General features: G+C 43.7%; 1 protein-coding gene across 2 annotated transcripts in view; it reads left to right on the top strand.

Moving 5' to 3' along the window:
- The window catches only part of ANO2 (anoctamin 2), a 301,023-nt gene that overhangs the window by 226,399 nt on the left and 48,518 nt on the right, over positions 1–26,106 (top strand). For both annotated transcript variants that reach the window (XM_036455715.2, XM_036455714.2), the window contains 4 exons: positions 3,060–3,255; positions 20,475–20,586; positions 22,768–22,825; positions 22,993–23,093. In XM_036455715.2, coding sequence (XP_036311608.2) covers positions 3,060–3,255; positions 20,475–20,586; positions 22,768–22,825; positions 22,993–23,093 — 467 coding nt within the window. The remainder of the gene's footprint in view (positions 1–3,059; positions 3,256–20,474; positions 20,587–22,767; positions 22,826–22,992; positions 23,094–26,106) is intronic.

Below are 26,106 nucleotides of genomic sequence, written 5' to 3'. Positions count from 1 at the left end.
GCCTGTGACTCTGTCCAGCTGCTACTAGGCTCAACAGTTGTTATGTGTGCAATGATTTTTCTCAAATTCACTTCAGAATGTAAGTCCTAGAGTGTCGGGACCTGTTCCCATTTCTGTCTCTCTTAGAATGTCAAATAGGGCTATCACCTGGCTTCCATTGCAATTTGGCTGTGCCCAGCAGTATATTATGGGATTAAAACACCAAAAGCAACAGGGACCATGATAATGTGACCATGTGTATGGGATCAGAAAATCATTACCAAACATGGAGGCACAGAATGCAGCACAAGACCAATCCCTGCTTTTAGCCTAGTTGGGGAGACTGCTCATAAGCATGAAATATTCCCAGTACAGTGGTTTGCACAATAAGTGGTTGGAAGGTATTTATTGAATTTAATCAATAAAATCAATAATGCAGCTAAAGTGGTGAAAATAGTCCTGGATTTAGTGCCAGAGTGCATGGATTCTAATGTCAGGATGGGACATTAGTGCTACTATAAGTATTAGTACTTCTGAAGATATGCATTTAATAATGACATAGAGTGGATACAAATGGATCAGATGTTGAGGATGATGTTATCATCATTAGTGTATCAACTCTTCCATGTACTCTCCAGACCTTGGATCAATCACATTGCTGTTTCTTGGGCCCTTATATGTGAGATAAAAGGCTAAACATGAATGAGCCTTAAATGCTAAAATTTTTTTCCTTCCCATGATGATCCAGGAAACTAGGGTAGTAGTCCTTGCCTTGCAACCTTGAGAAAATCACTTTCCATATCTGTTTCCTGGTCTATTTGATGGCCAAGGGACTGGGCTGGTGCTCTCCAAGCTCTTCCAGTTTGAAAACTGTGAATCTTGAGATGCTTGTGGGGAGCTCTGAAGGAGAGGTTCAAAACCTGATTTCTATGATGGGATGGAAAATTAAGATCAGAGAAGTTAAGATGGCAAAGAACAGCATCAGCAGGCTGGGAGGGTCATGTTGGAGGTGGGGCTGAGGATGTAGAGACGATGGGAAGATGAGATTTCTTGAGCGAGGAGAGCAGTGCCTCTGGAACTTGAATAGGAATCTTGTTAAAATGCAGACAGAGTTAGGTCTGGAGTTGTGCTTGAGATCTTCATGTTTATCAAGTTCCCAATTGATGGAGCAGGTCCCAGGGATCACACTCTGTGTAGCCAGGAGGAGTGTTCTTCCTTCCCCAGTTTAGCAGCTGGGCCTTTTAGAGAAGGAGCATCGAAGCTGATTTCCTGCCCAGTCGTTTCTCTCCCCTCCCCCCATGCCCTGGCTGCCCCCGCCTCATTATTACTTCCACTTCCATCATGATCCTTCACTGCAAAAGTGATTTTGGGGAAAAAGAATCTCACACTATGTTTTCCAGGCCCTTACTGTCTGGCAGTGACAATCTCAGAGGAACGGGAAATGAAAATGTCTACATTGTTGAAGAGCAGTGATGTCACATCCAAGTTTCCCCTCTTACATGGTAGTCATTCCTCCTTAGACCTAAAGGCTGGGGTTGCTGCTACTCATACCCCCAGCCTGCCTCCGAAGAGGGATCTCCCACAGAGTGACTTTCCCATCTAACCTCTCCTCCACTTGGGCATACACACACACATTTTCCCTTTACTCAGAGAACACTACATTCTCTGTGCTTAGGGAAGGCTTCTTTTTCACACTATGGCCCACAGGACAGGCACTGATATTTGTAAAGTGCATGGGAATAAACATCTGAGGCTGCTACCAGCACACTCCAGGCGTCAGCACTCCCAGGTACCCCCTAGAAACCTGAAGACATCCATAACTCAGACACATCTCAAACCCATTCCTCATTTGTTGCATACTAGAGTGTCCTTCACACAGCTTGCAAAGCACTGCCCAAGCCTGAGCCCCGCCCCCTCCTCTTTAGGGAGAAAATACACAGTCCAGGACAGATTGTTTTTCTCAGAGGGAACCTTTTTACCTGCTCTTTTCTCTCCCCATGTTTTCTATTTAGTCCTACATAGCCAGTGCCCACCTCACTATTCCCTGTCCCAGAGGAAATAGGACCTAAACAGCCTCCTTTGCAAAAAGAATCCTAAGAAAGAAGACTTCACTTGACTGGAATAAATTATAGTTTTTCTCTGAGCAGGTTAAACACCTAGCTTCTCCCTTTCTTCCTTCTGCACCCATCTAAAAGGCTTACTCGGGACCTGTTCTTCTCCTGACATTCTGTGCTTCAGGGAAATGGCCCTTTCTTGGCTGTGATAAGAGAAGAGGGAGCGTGAAAGGGAGAGTGTCTTATAAGTCTTAGGTTCTAGAAAGAAGAAATGAGGGGTCAGGCTTTGAGGTCACGTGGCTGCTTAATTTTCCTTTTAAACATAGAAGTTTTGGCACAAAATGAGATATCAGAGTCCTCCATTTCAAATTGCCTGATAGAGAAATTTAAAGTGATATTTTATTCATCCTGAGAACTGTGAGTGAAAATATCACTCCTGCCTGTTTTCTCTCCCTTTCTTCTCCTTTAGTCAACCTTCCCACATACACCCCATTAAGCTCTCACTCACCCCTACTTAGCTCAAACACTTTCAATGGCTCACTATGTCTTTTCATTGAGTCCCAGTTTAAATCCCATTGATCCACAAACTATTCCCTGAGCACTCAGATCTACTAGCTCCTTTGTACTCTCAGACTCTTTAACAACTATATTTTTCATTTTGCACTTAATACATTTTTCAGGTATTTTTTACTATGATTTAATAGGAAGTTGCCTTTTCTCCATAGCAGATTGAAAGCTCTCTACTAAAAGGAATCACATTACGTGCATGGTACACACCATTGTTAATTTTTTGGTGTATTGTGGACCATTTGGAATCTGATAAAAATGGAAGACACTTTCTCCTGAAAATTTTATCTGTATTTAGAATTTGCATGAATATTTAAGGAGTTTGCAGTTCCCTGTTTCCCACCAATGAACTCCAGGTTAATAATACCTGGCTTAGCCAATAATACTGTTGGCTGAGCAAATGATAAGTGCTCAATAATTGTCTGCAGAAGTGTGACTCTCCCTGTTTTTCCTCTGCAGATTGCCTTGACCTTCTCCATTGTCTTTGCGGTCATTGTGTACCGTATCACAACTGCAGCTGCTCTGTCTCTCAACAAGGACACACGCTCCAACGTCCGGGTGACAGTGACAGCGACAGCGGTCATCATCAACCTTGTGGTCATCCTCATCCTGGATGAGATCTACGGTGCAGTGGCCAAGTGGCTCACCCAAATCGGTACTGTGCCACTGCATCGCGTGTTTGCCCCAGGCCCCCTGGAACATGGTCATTCAGTGTGTGCAATGTTGTTGGTAGTAATACCCCAGCATGAGAAAAGGAACAAGAACAAGATGCTCTGTATAAAGCATTTTAATTGGGGAAATGAGGAAGTGCCCTGGTCATGTCCTGATAGGGCCTACCAAGGGCATCCCTCAGAAGCCCTTCCTGCAGCAATTTAAAAATATATACATATATCCTAATTGATTTTAGAAAGGGAGAGAGAGAGAGATAGAAACATCAATGATGAGAGAGATCACCTGCAAGCTCCCCACTGGGGATCAAGCCCACAACCCAGGTATGTGTCCTTGACTGGCATTGAAACAGGGACCCTTCAGTCTGCAGGCCGATGCTCTATACACTGAGAAAACTGACTAGGGCCCTACAGCAATTTTGATCAGTACTCCTCCCGCCCAGATTGACTGTGACACCATCCCCTAAGAATAAGCCATGAGTTTATTCTTCTTAGCCTAACTTAGAAGCAAGATGGGTTCGAGACTTCCTGTTAAAAATCTCTCCTGTTAAAGGAGAGTTTTAGCTCTCCTCCTTTTCCCAGCAGCATTTATAAAGTTGAGAAAGCCTCTTGATACTTGAGCCCAAGAGGGTCTTATCTCTCCCCATATTGTCAGAGGCCCCAGAAAATCCACACATTCCCTGTGCACTGAGCAGACTTCAAAGAGTCATATCAGACTTCCCAAGCTTCGAGCCAGTGAGAAAAATGCAGTGGCCTCGATATTCAGACGTGTCATTTGAGCTGCAACCTGCTGTTGCTGCACACCACTCTTTGGCATTTGTGCTCAGGAGATGGGGGAGGGCTGAGATCCAAGACCCTTTTCTCACTGGATTTATTCTGGGGGGCCTGGATGCTCTCCCTTAACTTCGTTGAATCCAGGGACTAGGAATCTTGGCCCCTTATTAACCTCTGGGCAGTTGAATTAATGATAGGATATCTTTAATTCACTGACCAGCTTAGAAGCTAGACACTCGATAGGATAACTCCCTCTTAAGAGAGCCTCCCCCTGGAGGACTAGAGGATTCCGGAAAGGCCTCCCTGATTCCAGTTACTCATTCCGAGCTTCTCCCCGTCTGGGCCTCTATTCACTGGGCATTTACTTCTGGTTTCTATGTGGACATAGGCATTTACCATCTAGAGTGGCAGTTCTGTTCTCTTTGGGCTTGTACATAATTGCAAGTGTTATCTATATGCCTTCATAAACTTCTTGAGACAAGTAGGCAGAGCATTTACTTCCGAGTATTTAGTGGTATTCAGGATCCTATAGAAGCACTTAGGGGGACCACCCAACACTCCTGAGGGCTCAAGGGAAGCTTCAGAGGTAAAGGCATCAGTTGGAGAGCTCAGAGATAAGTGGTGGTCAGACAGGTTTGTGAGGGAGGGGCATGGGGGCAGTGGGCAGGAGGAGACAGTTCCTGGCAGAGGAAGCAGAATAAGAAATGCAGCAAGGAAGAGGGAACTCAGATCCCTCCCTCAGGACCAAGAAAGGCATGCAGAAAAGGGCATATAGCTGAGCTTATACTTGGAGTAGGGTTGGGTGGCATAATTTTGATGGGCCTAAATGCCAGGGAGCTGAAGGAGTAGAGCTTACCATATGGAAGAAAGAAAAAATGAAGCATTTCTAGGATGTCAGATGAGCCCAGAATGGTGGTTGCTCTCAGATCTTTCGCATACCCAAGGACACAGCATAGTGGGCCCTGGGCCCTGAAAGTTGATGATAATCTTTCTTTTGGGGGGTGGGGGGCGGGTGGAAGACCTCAAATGCCAAGGACCCTGCTTGTTTTCAGACAATGGAAGCATGTTTGTAAGCATTCACAGGGCATCTAACAAAAAGTACCCATTGTCCTGGCCCGAGTGCTAAACCAGTTGAGAAATAAAGCACAGGCAGGTATAGACACAGCCAGGATATCACCTTTACAGCTGAAAATGGCTACACCGGATGAAGCATCTTAGCAGGAGACTCAAACAGGCTTCCTAATACTGGGTTCCAGACAGATTTACCTTCCCAGTGGTGGTAACAGTGGACAGAGCAACCCAACAAATCTTAGGACCTGTGGGGGTGGGGGACATAAAAACTACTTGCTGCCTTCAGGCCCTATGCTCCCCAAGGGAAGGGCAGCGGAGTGGGTAGGCAAGGAGTGCATGTATTACTTCCTGGACTGACCACTGAGATGAGCTACTTCCCCTTCTGTCAGGCAAGAGAAGTAATGAGTGAGATGGGCGGATAAGCAGAGCAATGCAGCTGATCCCATTCCCTACACATGGAAGAAATACCAGCAGTGGAGAGAACTGCTGCCTTAATAACTCCTGATTCAATAGCTCCCAACACGACTGAGGATGTTTTGAAGGGTGTGATATGATGGGAGCTGTATGTTTGCAGAATTACATGGTCAGGGATATAGGTTGCAAGAGGAGAGAGAGGCTAGAGGGTCTGGTATAAAGGAGATTACTTAATGTGGGGGCAGGAAATGGGGAAGAGAGGAACAGGGAATGAGTAATGTAGAGATGTCTTCCTGCTGTCCATTTGCATTACTTTATTTCACTTTTCTTGCACAGCTCCAGAGAGTGTAAAGAAAGAACATAAATGAAAGGGTGGACAATGAAAAACTCATTAGCAAGTATTCAGTGAGTGTACAAGCCTGGGAAAATTCTCTTTGCATTGGGGCACGAAGTAGTTTCTATTCTGTGAAGCTCCATCCACTGCTTTTAATAGCACTCCCAAACCCAAAAGTTTAGGCCCCTCCAGGCTGCTAACCCAACACTCAGTCCTCCATAAGAAAGTATGTACACTGGAAAGGAGATGAAATTTTAGTAAACGTATTTTGTTCTTTGTGATAGTAATGCTCATCAATTGTTTTTAAACTGAAAATACATATATTCTGTATCCCCTTCCATCTTCACATAAACGATGTGTGGTCAGCAAGGAAAGAGTTAAATCCTCATTATTTGGAGGTTTAAACTCAGATTCTATCTCTAAAATGCAAATGTGTTTTCTGCTGTTTTTTTTTTTTTTAATATATTTTATTGATTTTGTACAGAGAGGAAGGGAGACAGAGTTAGAAACATCGATGAGAGAGAGTCATCGATCAGCTGCCTCTTGCACACCCCCTACTGGGGATATGCCCCAGTAACCAAGGTACATGCCCTTGACCAGAATCAAACCTGGGACCCTTCAGTCCCCAAGCCGACGCTCTATCCATTGAGCCAAACTGGTCTCGGCTGTTTTCTGCTGTTTTTAAGTCAAGCTCCTTACTGCCCTGATTGATGTGGTGTGCTGGGTCTCCACTCAGGAACCCATGTAGGCATTATCCCAGGTCATTGATCCTCTCTTTGTTAGATTGGATGTCTCCAGGGGCTCAGAGAGGTGCTGCTGTGTGGTGGAAGGACCACGGAATTAGGAGCCCAGTGAAAAGAACCTGCGAGTTCTAAACCTGGTTCTTTCTTCCTCCCACTCCCACTGTGTGGCATTGGGCAGAGAGGGAACTTTTCTGGACCAAGTTTAATTGATCCTTCATCATGTTCCTCCTTTCTGTCCATTGATCATCACCTTATCTGCTTTGTTGTCACAACCTAATGACTATGCCTTTGTCTTTAGTCTCTTTTCTATTGGCCTCTATCTTGGAAATCTCCACCCAGTCTCTAACAGTGGATTTGGCCCATCACTCCCATCCAGCACTTAAGAGAGTTTCCTTTTGTCCTTAGGTTAGATACAGGGTGTTCCCCCAAAACATGTATACACATTTTAACAAATAATAGCTCAATTTTGAAAATGAGATATATTTTAATAAACACTTCCCTTATAATTAAATATTCAAAGTATGTATATATAATTTGGGGGGGACACCCTATATAAACTGGCATTCTAGGCTCTCAACTACCACCTTCTTCCCACTGTTCTACTCCACTAAATTCAGGGGCAGCCCAGACCCCTGCCTGTAAGTTCCCACCCCTATGCCTTGCTCAGGCTTCTATAACAACTGTGACAACCCCTGGTGACCCTCTTTTAAAAAAAAAAGCCTCTCAAGGCCTGCCTTCCAATGAATCCTTTTCTGGACTCTCAGTTCTTAGTGAGTTCCTCCCTTCTACATCTGAACACTTGGGCCGCAGATCATTTATTCATTTGTTCATCCCTCAGACATTAATTGATTGAGTGCCTACTTTGTTCCAGGCCCAATTCTGGAAACACAGCTGTAAACAAGAAAGACATGGTCCCTGCTCTTCTTGTATTTACACTATAGTAAGGGAAAGATGGACAATAGACAAGAACATCTCACGGAGAGTGAGAAAGCAAAGCAGGGAGGTGTGATAGCATTGGAGTTGTGTCCTTTGGATCAGGGGGTTGGGAAAGGCCTTTTACAGTGAGAGCTGGTCAACAGGAGGGCACCAGCCATACTAAGAAGGCCACAGCAAAGGCAAATGCAAAAGAGACACAATATTATAGACTTGACTTATAAACTAGCAAAGTGGGAGTCAGCTTGGAATGTATTACCTACTCTGCTCACTGGAATTTATCATGCATTGCCTGTTATCAGCCCTGTATTTGTGTGTATTCCCCAGTGTTCGAATAGACGAGGCTGTGCTGGGGTAATAAATTCATCTCAAGATCTCAGTTACATAATGTGAAGTTGTGTAATTGTTCTTGCTCAAACTACATGTCTGGTGTGACAGGCCATGGTCTATGCTTCACACACTCGCTCAAGAACCAGACTGATGGAGGCCACATGGAGACAATGTCAGGGAAAGAGAGAGCTGGGGGGTCATACAGAGGCTGTGAAACACTGTAGTCTGGAAGTGCCATCCATCACTCGGCTCAGAGAGCACTGGCAAGAACCAGCCTAATTATGAAGACACATAGATATGAGTGGATGTTCTGTGAACTTGAAAAGTCTCTGCCACTTGCTGCAACCAGAGGACAAAGTCCTGTAAAAGAGCTACTTTGTCTTACCTTGCTCTTTATTTCCTACACAGTGCCTACCTTAGGGTAGATCTTAGCATAAGTTTGTTGATGAAGTTATTGGTAAAGTTATGTCTCTTTTCATTCACAAAGTCTTTTCAAAGAATGCACATAAGATAGGTGGTCAGTCTGTAAACCTCAGTAGAGGCCACAGTAAGTGTTTATGTATTCATTATTTCAACTCTGTCTACTTACAAAAGGATTTGAGGAAATACGGAGGTGAATGAGGCAAATGTGAAGTTGTCACAATGGGATAGTGACTGAAAGACATCCAAAGACTCCAATTTTCCTTAATGGCAAAGGATATACACACTAACAGAGATAGTTGTACAACACCAGGGATGACCAGCATACCTGTGGGCAAAGGTGTAGTTTCAGAGTCCCCACACCTCCCCAGGACATAAAGCTGTGGATAATGCCACCCATTGGGGTGAGGATTCTTCCAGGCTTAGGGGCTTCCTTTGCCATTCTCACGCTGGGTTTAATACCCGTCTGGCTTCCTGCCCCAGATCTCCTGATTGATGAGGAGGCTGTAAATACATGCTTTGCTCACCAGGTGCAAACAGCTGGTGTAAACAACCCCAGCAAGTTCCCAAGTGTTCTCCTAGGAGGCTGGCTGATAGACAGGCGCCTTTCTAGAAGCATCTCTCAGCAGGCCTAGAAGTCAGGCCTATCTGAAACTCATTCTTGCCACAGATAGTTATGCCAAAGGACAGAATTTGCTAAATGTCTTCAGAGGGATTGACTCAACAGTGGTAAATAAAGACAGTAGTTGTATTCCTAGATGCCATAATAACTACTTATGAGGATGAGGGCAAGGCATGCTATTGTTTGGAGACTACACAGCACTGGTGGCCCAGGGACTGAGCTGAAACCTGTGGTGCTGTAATGAGTTGCTATGGAAATAAGTGAAGTTTTGGGGCCTGGTTGGCTGAGGCTCACTGTGTAAAGTGGGTAACCCAGTTAAGAAAGCATCAGTGATTAAAGTTTATGCGAATCCCAATGAATGGGTAGGATAAGGACTGTCTTCATTCTCAATGATCTGTTCATTCCTAAAAGGATCATAGGTGGTAGTTATAGGGAAAAGATCCAGATCCTAGTATAGAAAACAAGCAAGAGCTGGACAGGACCTCAGGACCACAGGCATCTAGGCCAACAGGCCAGGGCCTCACAGGAAATCAGGCAATAAGAGTCACAAAGCAGATCAGCTCAAGGCATGCTTCCATCTTGTCTCATTGGACAGCTACAACAAAATACCACAGACAGGGTGGCTTACAAACAATATAACTTCATTTCTCACAGCTCTGGAGGTTGGTAGTCTGAGATCAGGGTGCCAGCAGAATTGGGTGAGGGCCTTCTTGTGAGTCACAGACTTCTCATTGTGTCCTCACATGGAGGGATGGGCTATGGGTCTTTCTGGGGTCTCTTTTACAAGGGCACTAATCTAATTTATGAGGGCTCCACATCCTAATGAGCAAGTACCTACCAGAAGCCCCACCTCCTATTACCATCACATTGGGCAATAATTTTCAAACTGAATTTTGGCGGGACGTAAGTGTTCATACCATAGTGACTTCCTCCTGTCAACAATGAGCTTCTGAGTCCACACATAGGGGAGCAGGATTCTATTGCTCCTAAACTATAGGGTCTTATCATGACTAGCATAGGCATAGGTCAGGCTTGGCCTGGGAATAGGGCCTATTTGTACTCTGGCTATGAGGAATTGTGCTGGCTAGGGGCTAGAGCTGGAGGAAGTAGGACTCACTCCAGGCTTCTAGGCTGAATAGTCAAGATGCCATTTGCTTGTTTTTATCAGCATCATCCTCTAACTCCAGCTTCCTCACCACTGCCTCATTTTCTCCTCCTTTTCAAAACTACGTAAACATGCTAAACTGTGGGTGGAGCTGTGCAGTTCATCCTTCACTCTTTATTGAACCTCTTCTAGTTACAGGATTGGGCTTATTATAGGGTCTTGGAAACTGATCATTGTTTTAAACCAAAGTCTCCCATTCTTACAAAACTGGCTGTGTTTGTATGGTGTTTAAATATTGCCGATATCCTCCTCCTCAGTGTTGCTGCCCCCAGATGCTACTAAAGTGGGGACAGAGAAGTGAACAAAAGAACCAGGGTAGGGAGAAAACACTTGATTTTTATTGAGCACTGCCATCTACCAGGCCCTGGTAGGCATCGTGTATACATTCTCCCACATAATTTATACAATAGTGCAAGAAATCGCTTATTTTGTATTTCACTCTTGAGAATGCTGAAGAGGTTTAGAAACTTGACCAAGGCCTATGGTTAATAGTGGTGTATGAGTGTGTGTGTGTGTGTGCACGTGCATGCATATACACACACGTACATATATACTGTGCTAAACACTGTTCTAAGCATTTTACATATATTAGTATATTTAATTTTTAAAACAGTGCCAACAGTGCAATAATGTAGATTTTTAAAAATATATATTTTATTGATTTTTACAGAGAAAGGAAGAGGGATAGGAAGCTAGAAATGTCGATGAGAGAGAAACATTGGCCAGCTGCCTCTTGCACACCCCCTACTGGGGTTGTACCCGCAGCCAAGGTAAATGCCTTTGACCAGAATCGAACCCAGGACCTTTCAGATCGCAGGCCCATGCTCTATCCACTGAGCCAAACCAGTTTCCGCAATGTAGATATATATATATATTTTAAAATATATTTTATTAATTTTGTACAGAGAGGAAGGGAGAGAGATAGAGAGTTAGAAACATCGATGAGAGAGAGTCATCTATCAGCTGCCTCTTGCACACCCCCTACTGGGGATTTGCCCGCAACCAAGGTACATGCCCTTGACCGGAATCGAACACGGGACCTTTCAGTCCCCAAGCTGACGCTCTATCCATTGAGCCAAACTGGTTTCGGCTGCAATGTAGATATTTTTAACACTCCCATTTTAAAGATTAGAAGACTGAGGCACAGAAAGATAAATGACAGGCCCAAGGTTATATAGGTCCTAACTGGTTTGTTTGGCCTCAGTGTCCTTGCTCAGACCATGACACACTACTGCCTCACAATATGTACCTGTCCTTGTTCCTCCAAATAAAAGCAAGAATGGGACAGGACCTCAGGACCACAGGCACCCAGGCCAACAGGACAGGCCCTCACAGGAAGCCAGGCAATAAGAGTCACAAAGCAGAATATTCCCATCCCCAGGAAATTCTAAATGGGCTGGCAAAGCAAAAGAAACCACACTAGAGGCTCCAGGAGATTTAAAATGCAATGCACCCACCTATGTGAATGTTAGGTGGTGGTGGTGGGGGGGGTCTCTGGGGATAAGCAGGGAGCCTTAGTGGGAACAAACTCTGAGCACACTGTCACCTGCCTGCCTCCTAGGTCTCCATGCATGAGGGTACCTCCATAGATTCAAAGACTTTGAGGTCCTACCTGCTTTATTAAAATAATTTTTTTAAAAAGAATTGCCCTGGCCAATGTGGCTCAGTTGATTGAGTGTCATGCACCAAGAGGTCGCCGGTTTGATTCTGGGTTGCTGGCTAGATCCCTGGTAGGGAGTGTATAGGAGGTAGTTAATTGATGCTTCTCTCTCTCCCTTTCCCTTCTTCTCTTTTGCTAAAAACCAATGAAAACATATTTTAAAAAAAGAATTGAAATGCCTCTGGGAAGTCCTGAGTTTAAAATTTTGCATCCAGTTCTAAGCTAGCCTCAGCAAAAGACAATGTATTACTATAAAGGAGAGAAGAAGGGAAAGAAAAGAAAACTCAGTACCAAAGGCTGCCTGGACATTAAAAATTCTTTAAAGAACATTTGGGATATATATGGATGGATATAATTTGCCATCAAATGTGGATAATGTGTGTTTTTATAGAGTACATGGTGAAATGCTGGCTTTGTTGGCTCAGAGCACTGGGACCTGGGAGTTAGCTTCACTGCAGCCTTAGCCTGCATGGGGATATACTTCCAGAACTAGGATACATATAGGGGTATGTGGATATGTGTGATTGCATGTGGGCCAGTCTAGGACCAATGACTTCCTGGAGGTGTTGGGGAGACCATAGTGCTGGTAATCTGAGTCAGTTCTGCTGGTTTATAGTCCTCTTCTGATACCAGCTCCTGACTCCTTATGTGGCCTTGGGCAACTGTGGAGGAAGAGCCTCCTGTCTGCCCCTTCTGTGAGGCCACCTAAGGGTGTGGTGGGAGTGGATTCTACCATTGCCTGAGGGCCACCTCAGTAATGTTGGCTTAAAGCATCCTAAATGCTGTCTGGGAATGATGAGGATGGTGTGCTCATGATTTTAGCCCAAGTTTGCAGAACAACTTATTCCAGTTATATGAAACTATTATTAGTAACACTGTTCCTTAATATGAATTTATTCCCAAACTTGAGCTATAACTATGACATGTCTCTTTTATTTTTCCAGTTAATCATGGGAGCATGCATCTCTCTTATTAGCAAGAAGTTCAATATATTCCTCTTCTTTTCTATATGTTTTCTAAGAACTCAGAGACTTTATCTATGAGAAGGAGAGCAGGGGTCATTCTCTGCTTCCTGTGTTTCCTCTCTAGATCTCTCTCCACCCCACTCTACCTTGTTCTGTGCCCTCTGAGGCCCCATGGGTTGTGCCGCTTGGTTTCCCCACTCTGAGCCTGATGGGGTTCAGGCAGGAGGAAACAATGGAAGGAGCTTAGAGGGCAGAAGGAGGGTGAATTAGGGTTATTTCTTCTCTGCTTCTTCCTCATCTCTGGCAAAATGGAATCCTTATATTAAAGCTTCTGCAGGATGAGTTCTCCCTCCTGATCCTTCTTAGGGAAGACATGAGGAGTGGACTGAGGATGGAATTACTCCCTTCCTACTCTCTGGGGGCTTGGTTTCTGGACTAGTGTGTGCATTTGTGAGGTGAGTGCTGGTGTCACGGAAGTATCTGCGGTCATGAACTGGGCACATTATGAGTTCCCTCACCTGTACTTGCCATGGGGAGGAAATCCTCATAGGGCAGTTGTAACAATCAAATGGGAATCTATACAAAGTGCTTACACAGTGCCTGGCACACAGCGGGCACTAGATATGGGATTTTCCATGATGGGTCCATAGTAGAACTCTCTCTCCTTCCCTTCTTTGAGCAAAAAAAAAAAAAAAAAAAAAATTATCGATTTTAGAGAGAGCAAGAGAGATGGATAGAAAGAAACATTGATTGACTGCCTCCTGCATGCCCCCTACTGGGGATCGAGCTCTCAACCAGGGCATGTGCCCTGACTGGGAATCTAACCACGACCTCCTGAGCCATGCTCAACCAGTAAGCCACACCAGCCAGGCCTCCCTCTCTTCTTTCTCCCTCCCATTCTTTATCTCTCCCTCTCTCTCCCCATACCCTCTCTCTCCTGGTGCTTCCTTTCTATTATTGTCCTTTTTCCTTAAAATGAGATGCTTTTTAGGGTGTTGCCACCTTGGGCTAGACTGCTAGACAGCATAGTAGGTCTCATATCCCTTTATCTGAGAGCAAGAGCCATCTTCCTGACTCAAAGGGAGGGATCCCTTGTGCCACAGGAGTATCTCAGGAACACCCATCCTTAATCTCCAGTTCTGGGATTCTCAACTCCCTTAGGCAATGCATTGGCTGCCTAATTACCCAGCTGGCTGGCTCCTGCTAGGGTGATTCCCTCCCCGTGGCACAAACAAGACAACAACATCACCAGGAGGCTGAGACACCTCCCAGCTCCTCTCCACAAACACAACCACAAGTGAAAGGAAAGCCAGATGGTTGGGCTGTCAGAAAACATTGCTGTTTCCAAAAGCTTGATCTGCCCTGGGGGAAAGGCAGGGTGAGGAGCAGACACCTTTGCTTTCTGACTCAGCCACACAAGTTCAGGCCCTCCATCCTTCTGCCCAGAGGAGTGCAGGGCTGGTGAAATACACACTTGGGCATCTTCTTGTCTTATCTTATCACCATCATTATATATCTACTGGCTGGATTGTTGGGAACATCAGTTAAGAGGAACTGCTTTTCCAAAACTCAGATTCTGCAGCTGGCATCCTCTTGCCGGCCATTCTGCCTCCATAAGATTAGAATGCCACTCAGGAGATGGGAATTCTTAGTTGGTCCCTTGGGGCTAACTCAGGCTTTCATACTAATTATTTTCCAAGGCAGTTTACAGCTGGATCATTTGTAGCCATATTTTTTTATGACACAGCACCCTAGAGGTTTAACACGTGAGAGAAAGCGGGGTAGGTAATGGCTCTTCACAGGAATTCTATCTGACTATTCCATTGCCCTTCCTGGTCCTAGAGTGAGTCCACTCTCTGATGATAATCTGTTCCTACAGGTCAGGAACAGGCCCAACCCTCAGATGGCCTCTCATCAACCCGAGTGGCTTTCTGGGGCCTTGGAATTACAGCGGTGTATAAAGGATGGAGAGGGGTTGCCCCCTGCCTGCTCACACTCTCCATGTTGACTCTCCTTTACATCTATGTAGCAATGGAAATCTAAAGGCATCATACTTGGAGTCTTATGAAACACAACAAGGCTGGTCCATTTTCTCATGGGGTGCAGAGTCAGTCTGCTTTTGAGGTTGGGGTCTTGTGAGGGGTCCCTACTCAGTGGTCACCCTACTTGTCCTGAAGACATCATCCCACCCCGGGTGGACTCTGAGAAAACTTGCTCCATTTCTTCAGTCATATCTCCTCTGTCATAGGCAGGTGAGGTTCCTTATGCTGGCTACTGAAAGAGCCCCAAATCCAGCTGGAGCTCCAGGGCTTTGATGCTCCCTTTTATCCTTCAATTCTCTCCTTCACTTGAGGTGTCTCCTGAGGGCCTCTTTTCCCAGCAAAGCACACATCATGGCCACAGAACTTCTCTGAGATGGAGGCACCTGACTGATTTAGTGACCTACCAAGTGGATTTAGATTGTTTATTGGAAATGCCCATTATTTATGGTGGCTCATGGCCCTACAAGCCCAGGCAAAGGCTGTTTTAAAAATAAAACTAATAAATAATAACTAAGCCCGTGATTTATCAGTAGGGAGGAAGGGAGCCATTCATTTCCAGTTGGAGCAAAGATCTCTGAAAGAACTGGATTCTCTTTCCAGAGACCTTAGAGGAAATTCCTGTAGGGATTGGGAGATCTGAGTACAAAGAGTTCAAAGGAGATTATAAAAGAAAATCAAAGACACGTGCCTCTCCATACCTCATCCTTAATCCTTCTAGCCACATTTATACGTGTTCCAACTTTTCAGCTCATCAGGCCTGATTATTTATTTTTAGATGACATTGGTTTTAAATTTCTTACCTACAAAATATTTAAAAATGAAGGTGGGGTTAGGATGAGGTGGAGGAGGTTATAGGAGGGATGATAAATGGCAATGGATAGAAATATGACTTGGGGAGGTGAACACACAATACAGTATACAAATGATGTATTGTGGAATTGTGCACCTGAAACATGTATAATTTTATTAACCAGAGTTACCTTAATAAATTCAACCAAAGGGTGAAATAATTAAAATTAAAATAATTTTTAAAAATTAAAAATGAGAGACAAAAAGATGAGATGCACTTAAGTTACTAGTGAATTTGCTGCCTATTGGCACACTGGGCAAAGGCTCAAATTCCTATTGAAAAGTTTTACCTCTCCCTCCCTCCCTCGCCATCATGTCCTCCCTCCTTCCCTCCCTCATTCTCTCCCTCCCTCCTTTCTTCTTCCTTTCCTTCTCCTCATTCCCCTCCTTCTTCTTCTCCTTTCTGTCCCTATCCTCTGTCTCTATCACTTTCTGTCTCTATCTCTTATCTCTCTCTTCCAATTCTCTCCTTTGTAACTGAGCTACAACAGGGCACCATGGGCAGTCTCTATTCATGTGGTGCCCATTTTGAAGTAGGACTCAGTCTGTGGGCACATCCCTGCCCCAAGAGCAAATCCAGAACTATTCAAGCAATGGAAAGGAAAGCAGGTTTTAATGAACATTTACTGAAGATTCTATGGAAAGGCAAATGAGGAGGCTCATATTGCAAATCACACAAAAGTTAATGAAAATTTCCACTGGGCATCCCCCAACCTATGCACTCACATTTCCTTTTTGGTGGCAGCCCCCTCATCTCCCTCTCTACCCTTCCCCCTCCCATTGCACTGGTTCTAGACTTTCCTGGGTCCTGCATCTAACTCCAGCACCTCCACCTGGTATCTCATGTAGGGAAAGGTAACTCCCTTTTGACAGCCTCTCTCTATGTCTTCATATGGATTATCCTGCTCAGCAGACAAAGGTGCCTCCTTAAGATTTGCTCACCTTCCAATGTGACAGGGAATTTATAGTAAATGATAACTTTTTTTCACAATTCCAAATTATTTTTTTCTTTGTCATTCATTCATTCATTCATTCATTCATTCAACAAGTGAGCATAGTAGAGTACATCTGGCAACAGCTGTAACCTTGCTTATTATAAAAAAAAGTCATCCAAACTGTCCATGGCGGGGGTGTGGGGAACATGATAGAGTTCACAGTCACTTGGAAATTCAGAGTTATGAGATCTTAAAACTAGCAGTGACCTTAAAAATTGATGTCAGGCATTCCCATCTGGGCCTCGGCATTGTTTCCTTTAGTCAGGGAGAATAAGAATCAGGCTGAAGATGTGGATGTGACTCTTGAGCCCAGCAAGGACCTGATAAACATCAATCAACAGGGAGGCAGTGACCTTTCTGTCGGACAGGATTTGTAGCAGGGACGGCAAAGGCCTGAGAGGTTAATGATCTGAGGGGCTTTGCTAACATACATAAACTAAAGACCTAACAGAAGTGGTGGTGTTAACTATCAATGGTGAGTACAAATCTTCATCCAAATGCTTATTGGGGGAGGCAGAGCAGTGTTGGCCAGGACTTTTATCTCAGGGGTTATGCTTGTGTCAGTCCAGGCGTGGCAAGAGGGAGAAAAACACACAGCTGTCTATCAGCTGAGGGCTAGCATGGTAGACTGTCCAACTTCTTTTCCTATAGAATCATGGCAATGTCTCCAGGTTCCCTTGCAGGCCATGCTATTTTTAAACCTGCCTGGAGGATCTCAGGAAGCATGTTGGGCTGTGGTTCTTCGGGGGAGGTTACAGGGGGCCTGTTGATTCAACTTCCCAGCTGGGTGCCAACAGGGTCATCTACCAGCCATGCTTACCATTGACTGTTAGAAAGTGGTCAGAAGTTAACATGGAAATGATACTCAGAACCTCAAGGGGCTACACATATGCACTAACATTTGGCCAGAGACAGCCCAGCTGTGCTGTTGAAAGTAGGGCTATTGGACCTGGATGACAATGACGATGACGACGACAACGATGGTGATGATGATGATGATGATGATGATGATGATAATGATATGATGAAAATGATAATCATTTATTGAGGTCTTCCTTGTGCCAAGTACTTGGCTGAGTGCTTTATAAACATTCCTATCATGTCCTCAGGACAACCCTGAGAGGCATGTGTCATTTTCCTGTTTCTATAACTTCACTCCTCTACTTATCTGCATTTGATCTCAAATATGTCTGATACTATAATAAAATCTGTACCTATAGCCATCACTGTAGCCAAACAAAACAAGCAAATAATCTCTCCCCTTAACACACAGCTGGGCCACAGATAAGGTGACGGGGTGCTCTATAGGCTCAGCATGGCCTGCAGGGCCTCTAGGACTGTTTATTAACATAAGTGAACAGAAGTGGATCTCAGGATGAAGGGGAGCATGGGGAATGAACTTGTTTTCAGTGTTGCTGCATTTATAGAAATTACACCATGTTTCTCAGGGCTCTGGGGTGACTAAGACAAGTGAGAAACTCTCATTTCTTAGGCCCTTTCAGCCTTAGAGAGAAATCAAGGCTGGCTCACACTTGTGATAGCAGTGCTATGGAGTCTTTAAACATTCCCATTCTTAAGTCCCCTCTTGGGCCATGGGTCTTTGGGGCTTGTGTCTGCCTGTGATGGTGTCCTTAGCAGAGGCTCAAACTGGACCAATACTGATGCTGTTGAGTATCACCTTCTAATAAGCAACAAGGTGTTCTAGGTTTGCAAATAAATGAGGGGTTCACTGTGCTGTATGGGTAAGCAGACATGAAAATGCAGGATTCTTTTCCATAGGATCCTCTCATAAGATGAGAGGGGAGAGGATACCTTGTCACTCACAGAGTAAATCTGGAAGAGACTTGGCAGTTTGCAAAAGGCTTTCAATAGAGACCTTGCTAAATGCAGCTCTTTGAAGGAGGTGATGAAGTCTTCATTCATCCTGGCATGGTGCCTGGCACACAGCTGGTGCTCAATGAATGTTAACTGAACAGTGAAAAATAGTTTTAAGTTCATGATGTCAGGCTGGGGGAGGAGAGTGGGGAGGTGAAAGAGGATGCATGATGTAAACATTAATCAATCAAACATCCTGATTTCAGAGTGTGGGGTAATAAAAACAGTCTTTGGGGGCAGGCAAATCTGGGTTCAAATCTTAATTCTGTCACTTACTGGCTGTGTGATCTCTAATATCTCCGGGCCTCAGTTCCCTTCATCCAAAAAAGTGAGACATAAAACTTCCCTCACATAGGTAAGGGAGGATGAAATGAGATGGGAATCACACATATCCAGGTGCAATGTCCCCTGCAGAGCAGCTTACAGCAGACCTTCTGGTGTGGCCCGCACACCCCCTTGGCCACCCTGGAGTTTACTGCAACTCTCTCTGCAGGAGTTCTTCTCATAGGAGAAGATGGAAGTACCATGGAGTCAAATCCAACAGTAACCTTCAACCAGTGGAGAATTCACTTCTGCTTGCTCACCCCTCTGTTTAATTATTTTTAATTGTGATTTTCACAGTCTATTAGAAGGTCCCTTGTGGAACTGAGTCCCAGTTGTCTGAAACCTTAACCTATTCACAAACATATCCATGTTTTCTTCCATCCCCTTGCTATCTCACCACCCTATACCCTTACCAAGCTTGCCAAGGAACCCCTCAAATAAACTACTTAGTCCAGAACCCATGACTTACAAGGTAATCCAAACTAAGACACAGAAAATCAATAAAAGCTACAATTACTGTGGTTTTTCATAGGGCATGGGTGTAGGTAATTAATACTGATAAATGTAAAATATTATTTTAAACGCACACACAAAAGGATTTTATTGCCAGCTGAAGGCATCTGGGAAGGTTTGGGGAAGGAGATTATGTATAACATTCAATCTGGATGTTAAAGATGGGAAGGATTTGTACATGAGAGGATGGGTCAGAGAAGGGCACTTCAGTGGAGAGAACAGGGTCTTGTGTCCACTTCTCTAATGATTCCTACAAAATCCATGTGTGAGTCAGATGGGCAGACAAGTCAGGCAGGTCCACACACTGGTCTCATTCGGATACAGAACTCCCTGACCACATGGCCCTGGCACTCTGGCCCTGAGCTCAGCAAACTTTCAGGCTGTACTCATCAGTGCACATGATACACACTTAGTGCTTTTTTTCTGCCCCTGAAGTATGGTTCTGTACTCTCTTTTCTTTGTCGAGGTATTTGTCACCATCTGTGGAGACCTCACTAAGCACTATGCACAGCTGCTCACTGGAGCATACCATAGGTCTCAAGTCTTCTAAAGACACCAATGATGTTTCTGCTTAGTGTTCCTCAGGGTCCTTCTTGGAATATCAGCTGGGTTCTCTGTTTGGACCTGATGGAACACAAGGGCATCATGACCCCCAAGTTTGAGACATTAGTCTTAGGTTGTGTTTGTTTTACTTAACTGATGATCTTTCATTATTTGAATGAGTGGAATAAAAATGTTTCAGCCTATCCAGAGTACATATAGTTGAGGGCTTTCCTGCTAAAAATGGTGGAGGAGAGAAAGAGGAACAATGCTATGCTGCTCAAGATAAGTCTTTGCTACCTCTTTCCTCTAGTTCAGTGTTGAATAAGCCTTTTTAGTCAGGGATTTGTGCTCAAGTAAAATCTCACAGAGTGGGAATTATACAAGTAAAAGCTGGATTCCCTTGGTGATTCAAGGTGGTAGAAAGAAATTTTCTGCCTACCCATACCCTCTTTGAGGAGCACAGTATGAAACCATTGCTTGAGTGGATAGAGGAAGGAAGTGCCAGAGAGTTCAATCTCTTAGTTTTTCCTCTGAAGAAGCAAGCTGAGAGACAGTGAATGGTTCATGTTACAGGGTCAGAATTCAGAGAGGTGAGAAATCTTTCCACCTTATCAGCTTTGCTTTTCTTTTTCAGAGGTTCCAAAAACAGAGCAGACTTTTGAAGAACGCCTGATATTGAAAGCTTTCCTGCTGAAGTTTGTCAATGCCTACTCGCCTATCTTCTACGTGGCCTTTTTCAAAGGGAGGTGAGTGTATTAGTGTCATATATGGAAGAGAAATTGGTCACTAAGTCTGGGTCCTCCACTGAAGTCAGCCTGTTGCCATTGTCAATTCTTATCCTCAGTCCCATCTCCCATCTCCATCCCTATCTGGCTGTTCAGGAAGCAGTTAATACTAAACAATTTTATATTAGCATCTTTATATTCTGATAAATAGGAAAGTTCTACAAGGGTTTGGCTCTGGCTCCTGAAGGGTGAATCTTAGAAGAATTAGTGTCTCCTAACTTTGAGGATGAGGTAGTAGAGAATTTCATGTCTAGCCAGAGGCTCTTAGGTTTTGCAATGCAGTTCTGATGCTAACTACTCAGAGTAGTACAGAGTACAGATTAAGGGCACAGTGTCCCACAACACTGTCCTCACTTCAACCACTAGCCGCAAGCTATGGGGCTCCCAGGCTACTCATGATTTGGACAACTAACCCTACAACCACTAATCCCTCAGGCTCAGTAATTCACTAGGACACATTACATAGCTCAGGAATGTGCTGTACTTACAATTACAGTTTTATTATAGCAAAAGGATACAAATCCAAACCAGCAAATGGGAGAGGCACATAAGTGGGTCCTAAACAAACTTCCATGTTCTCAGGAAGTATTAGCTTTCTGGGACATTGATGTATACCAACAATCAGATAACTAGTCCATGCTTCATGATTTTTATTTAGGTATTATTGAATAATCCACCATGTGAATGAACTCAATATCCACTTGTTCTCTCCTTCCCTGAGTTCAGGCTGCTATTACCTGGCCCTTCCAGCATGGTCTCCTTCATCCTGAGTTATCTCATTAGCATAAATTTAGGTATAATCCCAAGGGCCCACTAAGTATAGCAAAGACACTCCTATCAGGAAATTCCAAAAATTTAGAGACTCCTTCCAGGAACCAGCAACAAAGTCCAGTCCAATTCTTCATTATATAATAGGTCTGGATGTAAAATCACTTCTGATAACTATTTTTGTGATTAGATCAATTGGCTATCTACAAGGAGATTTCCCAGGAGTCAGGAAAGCTTCCCCAGAAATAAATGCTCATCAAATAGACATTGGTAGCAAGAATTCTTATCATTCATATTTGATAATTTCTTATAAATGTGTTTATGGCCCAAACTACAACCCCTGTCCAGCACCTCTGTCCTTGGCTTTTATGAAATTATAGGAGCAGAGAAACCGTTCATGTTAATGAGTATATACTTCATTGGTGTTTTCTACCTAGTTGTGCTATCATTAACAAATGGCAAACATGATATTCTAGGCAATGGGTAAATAGGGTCCTGACTTTAGATAAACTTGTGGTATATTGAAAGAGTAGTCTTGGCAACAGCACATTGCAATCTGAAAAAAGTGCTGTAATAAGAGCTACAATGATGAATAGAGACAAAGAAACATCACAGAGAAGCAAAGGTAAAATTGAGCCTTAAATAGATGAGTAGAATTTTAACAGGTGGACCTAGATATGGCATTTCAAATAAGTGGGATTCCTATCTAGTTCTATGATTGGCTTCTTATCCCCTAATAAAATTGATGTTACTTTGAAGAGAAATGAGGCAGGCTTCTTCCATTCCTTTGAACATTTTCAGTAAGAAGACTAGATTATTTTTTCCTGTTCCCAGGACTCTCCACTTACTTTAGTCTGTTTCACCCTTCATTTCATGGGAAATTGGTAGCATTCACTGGGAAGTTGCAGTCAGAACTCAATTCTTAAAACTAGTTGAAAGGAGATGCACACACAATATACTTAGAGATAATCCAAATTTTGTGCTTAGTCTCTCTCTCTTTCTCTCTCTCTCTCTCTCTCTCTCTCTCTCTCTCTCTCTCTCTCTCTCTCTCTCTCTCTCTCTCTCTCTCTCTCTCTCTCTCTCTCTCATACACACACACACACACACACACACACACACACACACACACCCTCTGTGTGACCTTCCCACCCCACACTAGTCTTCACCCCCTATCCCTTGGAGGTGAACCCTAGGTGTTATAGATGATTGTTAGCTGCTAACAGGCATAAACTGTCCCTGGGTGATTTATCACCTGCCCTGACCAGTACTTTCAAGAAAGATATTGGGCAGTGGCTCTTGCTCTAAAGACATGCCCTTAAGCAGCCCTGGCTTTCTCTCTCTTTTCCTAACTCTTCCCACACTTCTCAATTTCAGGTTTGTGGGCCGACCTGGAAGCTATGTTTATGTGTTCAATGGTTACCGCATGGAAGAGGTAAGTATGGCTAGCCACTGGTGTTTCCTGCCTAGCTAGTGGTTTACAGGGGCACCCACCACCCAGCCTCATCCTTATCCCCATTGTACCATGTCTGGATTCATGCCCTTGCTCCTCTGAGCTCACTTGGTTTAAACACTCCTTCCATTGTCTTTTCCTCTCTGCAGTGTGCTCCTGGAGGCTGCCTCATGGAACTCTGCATTCAGCTTAGCATCATCATGTTGGGGAAGCAGCTGATCCAGAACAATATCTTTGAGATTGGAGTACCGTATGTAATGCTTCTCATCTCCCTCCTTGCTGCTAGGGCCTAGCTCAACAGGGCTAGACTTTCAGCAGGATTTTCATGGCCTCTCCTCTTCTCAGATAGCTGGGCTATTTTTCCTTTGTCTGCTTGCCAATAATTTTCCCTATAAGGTAGGGCTCCTCTCACAGCCTTGTTTGCCAATCTGATTCGGGATGTTTGAGGCTCAGAACAATTAAGCACTTCGTTAAGCAAGGGGCAGAGCTAGGAACTGTGTATCTCTGACCTCAAGCTGCCTAATATTTTTAATGCTATCTCTTCTCCCAGTGAACAAGTAAAACAGATGTTCAGTATGGTGGATAGGTGAATATGAAAGTTTGAAACATAATGTAACTGTTTAGAAAAATCACTAAGAAAGTGTGGAATATATGATCTTCGGAGAAAAAGGATACATAGCTGATGAAACACAGAATGGATTTTCACATGGATTCTCTCTCCCCTCCCAGATGGGTTTATACAGATTTTATAGAAGGACAATTTTCACTTAAGTTTTGCATTGAGATATTGATGAGGATAAACACTAACTCACAGGCATTAGACATAAAGAAAAGAAGATGGAGCAAATGAAAATCTGCCTTCAGGTCAAAGAAAATATAACTTGTCTTACCTTTCATTTATATTGCTTTATGGTGTTTACAGAAAAATCTTTTTCAGGGGATATTTTCAGGCAGAAAAGCATCAGAGAGTCAGGGAATGACAGAGATGACTAGGATAACACATACTGGCTGGGCCAATTCTGTTTAGGAGGCCAGGATGGAAAATTTGTACCAGGCTTGGAGATCTTTGCAAATCTCTTGCAAGATTAACTGTTGTGGGATGCAATAATCAGTCCCTATGGGGTTAGCTGAAGATACTAATACACCCTCTTTCTCTCCCTTGGAAATTGACTATGCATATTGTATCAATGGTTCTGAGAAGTCCTGCTATAAAACAACAACAACAACAACAACAAAAACACAAAAAACACAAAAACACACTTGTTTAATCCCTTCCTTTCCAACTGTATTTGTTCATGTTATTGGCCATCTTAGTTGTGGACATTAGGATCCACTCTGGCTAGTTCAGGAAGTAAAGGAATTGAAGAACAACTAGCTTAACAGAATATTCCTTACAGGTCAGAGAACCAGGCTCTGAAGTACATAACCAGCATAACAGTATCCACACTGCAGGAAGGCTTGAAGGAAATACCACTGCCTTCACTTCTTGACTCACATGACTCAGATATTAAAAGATGAGAACTGTATACTGAAGAGTATACCCACAAATACTGCAGTTTGAATTTAACTAGCTGTCTTCATCAGCTCAGGCTGCTATAACAAAAAAAGCATAGACTAGGTGGCATAAACAACACACATCTCACTGCATGCTCATTGACCTCTTCCTTGTGTACATGTGGAAAGAGTGAGAGCTCTGGTGTCTCTTCCTCTTCCTATAAGTGCACTACTCCCATCACAGGGGCTCCCTCATCCTGATTTCATCTAAACCTAATTATTGGCCAAAGGCTCCACTTCCTACTATCATCATGTTGGGAATTAAGGCTTTAACATATGGCCTTGGCAGGTTTGGCTCAATGGTTAGAGTGTTGGCTTGTGGACCAAAGGGTTGCAGGTTTGATTCCTGGTCAAGGATACATACCTCAGTTGCAGGTTCTCCAGCACCAGTAAAGATATGTGCAGGAGGCAACCAATTGATACCAGTAAGGATGCAGGCAGGAGGCAACCAATTAATGTGTCTCTCTCATGTTAATGTCTCTCTCTCTCTCTCTCTCTCTCTCTCTCTCTCTCTCTCTCTCTCTCTCTTTCTCTCAAAATCAATGGGAAAAAAACCCTTGGGTGTGGATTAAAAACAAAAATCCAACATATTACTTTTAGAGGGGATACAAACATTCAGTCTATAACAACAGCATGTCTTGCCGAAACCGGTTTGGCTCAGTGGTAGAGCGTCAGTCTGAGGACTGAAAGGTCCCGGGTTTGATTCCGGTCAAGGGCATGTACATTGGTTGTGGGCACATCCCTGGTGGGGGGTGGGCAAGAGGCAGCTGGTCGATGTTTCTCTCTCATGGACGTTTCTAGCTCTCTATCTCTCTCCCTTCCTCTCTGTAAAAAAACAAACAAACACCCAAACAACAACAAAAAAACAACAGCCTGTTTGTTTTTTTTCAACTTAAGCACCCGATTTGTATGCAATTAAATTTTAAAAATTTAAAAATACATATATGAAATGGCCCTTGTTTTCTCAGAGCTTACATTTTTAAGTTCGGGAGACAAAAGAGAAAGCATGTGACTGCGTACTCTCTGTGTGGTGTAAACTCCGTCAGAATTCAGAGTGAGTAAAGGTCAGGGATTTGGGAGCCATCAGAGAAGTCTTCCTAAGCTGAGGGTTCCTTCCAGGCTGTGTCTGTCCCTTGAAGAAGGCTGCCGCTAACATTTGTAACAAGAAACAAGATGGTCTACAATTATTTTGTTTAAAGAAACAATTTCTCTTGAGTGTGACATCTTTTCTAAATAAACAACAGACTGACTCAGGCTTATCAAAACCACCTCCTAACCTAGGTGGTGCCACAAATGGAGAATGTAAGGCTCATAGAGATGGCAGTTCTCTGATCAAAGTCTCAGGGCCATGGCAAGGGCAAGAGTCCAGAATATCTCTAAATCTATTGAAAGGTTGCTGATTTCTTGGGTTCAATGGGACCATTAGAGGATGTATGATCCAACACCTTTCTCCATAGAAAACTGCCTCTATGGGGGCTGTCACTGTCTGAAAGTTCTCCTGAGAATATTATTTTTTGGTCTTCCTCAGAAACACACTTACAGAGATAAAGTTATAATGGAGAAAATGTCATTTACCTGGAAACAAAACCTTTTATAGTGAGAGCTCTACTTCAAGGAATGAGAATCTTCAACATTCCCACATAAAACTTTACTATTTCAGTGCTCAGAACAGAACTCAGCATCACCCACTATTAATTAGGCCGAGTTCT

This window comes from Pipistrellus kuhlii, unplaced genomic scaffold (assembly GCF_014108245.1).
Source record: "Pipistrellus kuhlii isolate mPipKuh1 unplaced genomic scaffold, mPipKuh1.p scaffold_m20_p_3, whole genome shotgun sequence".
NCBI classification, from domain to species: Eukaryota; Metazoa; Chordata; class Mammalia; order Chiroptera; family Vespertilionidae; genus Pipistrellus; species Pipistrellus kuhlii.
The sequence above is the reverse complement of the archived record's forward strand: the minus strand, read 5'-3'. Positions and strand labels throughout refer to the sequence as shown.